The 3,651-nt window shown below is 42.8% G+C and overlaps 1 protein-coding gene across 1 annotated transcript in view; it reads right to left on the bottom strand.

The window, feature by feature from the left end:
• Positions 1-2,000: 2,000 nt before the first annotated feature.
• trmt44 (tRNA methyltransferase 44 homolog) overlaps positions 2,001-3,651 on the bottom strand; it is a 103,808-nt gene continuing 102,157 nt past the window's right edge. The window contains exon 10 of the mRNA XM_016251661.1: positions 2,001-2,071. Within this exon, the coding sequence (XP_016107147.1) occupies positions 2,001-2,071 (71 nt within the window). The remainder of the gene's footprint in view (positions 2,072-3,651) is intronic.

Below are 3,651 nucleotides of genomic sequence, written 5' to 3'. Positions count from 1 at the left end.
TGTCACCTAAAGAATTGGATAAGCTGGCTAGAAACATTCCCACTTTCACTCCAAACCCTGCAGGGGGCCACGATGTGCACGCCTACTTAAAAGACATTGACTTTCACTTGCAAACTGTTGCCAATGTTACCACAAGAGACAGACTCTATCTGCTCCGAATCACCGCCAGCCGTGAGGTGAGGAGCTTTCTAGACTGGCAGCCAGAAACGGTCGATGGGGATTACCAGCAAATGCAGCAGACTCTGAATAAGGAGTTCTCTGACCCAGAGTCAGAGCAAGGACTGATTACTGCCATGGACCTTAAACAGGGCAGACAGGAAACGACATTGCCGACAGGCAAGCTTCTGACTCCGCCATCAAAACCATCCTTCACCACCTCTCTGACCCCTCCAGCCACCCTATCACACCAGATGAACTTGCTGCTGCCCCAAGCCTCAACCGGCTATACCACATAACACACATGCTGCGTGTGATAAACAACATCATGTTTTATGCCCCTGATGACCTCACTGCACCAAGGCTTGTGGTGCCACACTGCCTAAGGGAATCTGCGGGTTAAAACCCATGCAAAGAGAAACACTCTGCCCCGCTGAGGCCAAGCCTCGCACACAAGTCACAGAAACGCAAGCAGAGATTGTGGCGAATCAGTGGCTCGTCAACACGCCCATCCGTACTGCCACACTGACCCATGACCAGCACGACACTGCCACCCGTGTCAGCCTGCCCAACCAGAGTATGTGGATTCAAGTGCCCAAAGGTGCCATCCTCCACCTCGGTGACCTGGCGCTGTACCCCCTTCCAAGTGAAGAGTACCAATCTGAGGTAGAAATGCCAGCCTTCTTCAGGGACCACAATCTCACCCTGGAACCTGAATTGGAACTGAGCATTGAGAAAGGGGGGCCCCAGACGATTGACATCACCCCAATCGACACAGCCCTCCAAGCACTGTCCCGGATGCCTGTCCAGAACACCTTTCCCGTCGCTCGATCCTGGACTTCTGCCGACACGGCACTTTGCCTTGCCACAGCAATCGGGTACACCCTAACACTCGGCCTTGCTTTTGTCCTGTTTAACAGAGTCAACGGGGTGCAAAGGTCCATGAACAGGTGCACAGCTGCCCTTCCTCGAACCTTCGGACGGAGCCACTGGAAGAGAGGGACCCAGGCGGAGACAACGCTGAACCTGACCAAGGTTAACTCCCACGCTGAGGATCCGAAGGCTGAGGAAAATTAGGATCCACCTGCCATCCGCCTGGCTGGCCAAGCAAACTAATACACACACACACACACAAACAAACACACACACACACACACATAAAGACCGTTACTCTATTATAGGAACCCTCAAATGCGATTAGCCCGAAATAATCTTTGCTCAGAAACCCTCTTCGTTGGAGACAACACCTTTCCAAGACCCTCAAGATTTTCCAGCAGTTTTTATCTTCAAGTAACTTTAGTCGCTGTGGACTTTTCCTTCGTCAGAAGAACCAGAAGTAAAAAACTTCCAGCTGACTCCTCACGAACTCATCAAAAGACCTCCGGTGTCTACCGCATCAGGACTCTTCTTCAGCAATCGAAACCAATGCAAGTAACCGCTTAAAATTATTTGTAAATATTTCCCTTTTTAGAGCTAATAAAAAAAACCTACAATGTTGTGTTCAATAAAACAAAATGTATATGAATTACAATTAATATGCAATAGAATTATTCTTACCTCCTGTGTTCCAAGCGTCACCACAATTGCTGCTCTCCGTGTTACTCTCAGTCAGACTCAGCAAGGCCTTTGCTACCCTTAGAACCACTTCATTCACAAAATCCCTCGGAAGGGCTGTGCAGTTCCTAATGGTCTCTGTCTTTTCTCTTGGTTGGAAGCCATTCACCCAGTCATTCGCAGGAGCTGAAATATTCTGTCCATTGTCATTAGGTCTATAATGGCCACTTTGATTGACATTCATACTGACCCCTGAGTTTGTGAATAAAGCCTCACGTCTCCTGATATAATCACTTCGCCGCTTCTCTACCAGGGCCTCTTCGGCCTCTCTGTATTTCCTTCCTTTGCCTATTATGCATACCTGCAAAAGAGATAGACACAGCAGAATGAGGCTCTCTACAGAGTTTCTGAATAGCGTGGCAAGTTTTAACCTTGTTTTCACATTAATTCATAAGCTGCATGAATTCATAAGTCACTGCATTTATGAGTCACTGAATCATTCATTCAGCATTCATTCAAAAAAGAAAATTTACTGTCAAATCATTGTTTATATGCAAGAAGCTGAGCTGACGGAGACTAGTTTATTCACATTATAAATGCTTTTGGCATTTAAACCATTCATGTTTCATATCATTATTGGGTGCTTTAATAATATAATTGCATATACAGTTTGTCATTATGTGATTAAGTAAACAAACTAGTGAATTTAACCAGCTCATAGAAAAGAACTGTCCAAAAGAACCAGTTTGCAGAAAAGAATCAGGTTTCCCTGTTTGCCTGAGGCTGTGGATTACAGGTAATAATGTATCCATATGCTTTTCGATCATTTTCATATGTTCCGGAACATTTCATAATTTCTTTGTTCCATTTCCTGCAGGCCGATTGTTTTGCTTCAAGACCTCAATATACTGTCATTTCATACTTACTCATTTTGTGAGGCAAACTAGCGACACAAAATTAATGCATGCTGAGATTGATTAGTATGGAGGACCGAGAGTACCACTTAAAAATAAAATGAAGAATCATTTTATTTTTTTACTAATTCAAACATAAAAATGTATATAAATAAATCACTTTTTAAATGGAAAAATGAATAGACATTTACATTTACATTTAGTCATTTAGCAGACGCTTTTATCCAATGCACAATGGAAGCAATTAAAATCAACAAAAGAGCAATGATATACAAGTGCTATAAGTCTCAGTTAGCTTAACGCAGTACACGTAGCAAGGGTATTTTTTTTAATTATATAATAAATAAAAAGAAAACAGATAGAATAGAAAAAGAATAGAGCAAGCTAGTGTTAGAGGTCTTTTTGCTTATGTTAACTGTATAATAAATGAAAGAAAAAAACAGATAGAATACAATAAGATTAGAAAGCAAGTGTTAGTTTTTTTTTTATAAGAAAACAAGCAGCAAATGAATAGAGTGCAAGTCTAAAAAAATAGAGAATGCTAGAGTTAGAGGGTCAAATAATGATGGAAGAGATGTGTCTTTAGCCAATTCTTGAAGATGGCTAAGGACTCAGCTGCTCTGATTGAGTTGGGCAGGTCATTCCACCAGGAGGGAACATTTAATTTAAAAGTCTGTAAACGTTATTTTGTGCTTCTTTGGGATGGCACAATAAAGCGACGTTCACTTGCAGAAGGCAAGCTTCTAGAGGGCACATAAGTCTGAAGTAATGAATTTAGGTAAAGGGGTGCAGAGCCAGTGGTGGTTTTGTAGGCAAACATCAATGCATTGAATTTTATGTGAGCAGCTATTGGTAGCCAGTGCAAATTGATAAACAGAGGTGTGACGTGCATTCTTGTTGGCTCATTAAAAATGAATTCTGCTGCCGCATTCTGGATTCATTTTTGCTTTCAGAAGCGAGATCGCGCTCACGCGGAGGAGCTTCAGCACGCGCAACATGAAAGCCCTGTTTAATTATGTAATTATGA

The sequence above is a fragment of the Sinocyclocheilus grahami genome, unplaced genomic scaffold (assembly GCF_001515645.1).
Source record: "Sinocyclocheilus grahami isolate Dianchi unplaced genomic scaffold, SAMN03320097.WGS_v1.1 scaffold1066.1, whole genome shotgun sequence".
Taxonomy (NCBI): domain Eukaryota; kingdom Metazoa; phylum Chordata; class Actinopteri; order Cypriniformes; family Cyprinidae; genus Sinocyclocheilus; species Sinocyclocheilus grahami.
Note: the sequence above shows the minus strand (reverse complement) of the source record. Positions and strands in the feature narration are given on the sequence as shown.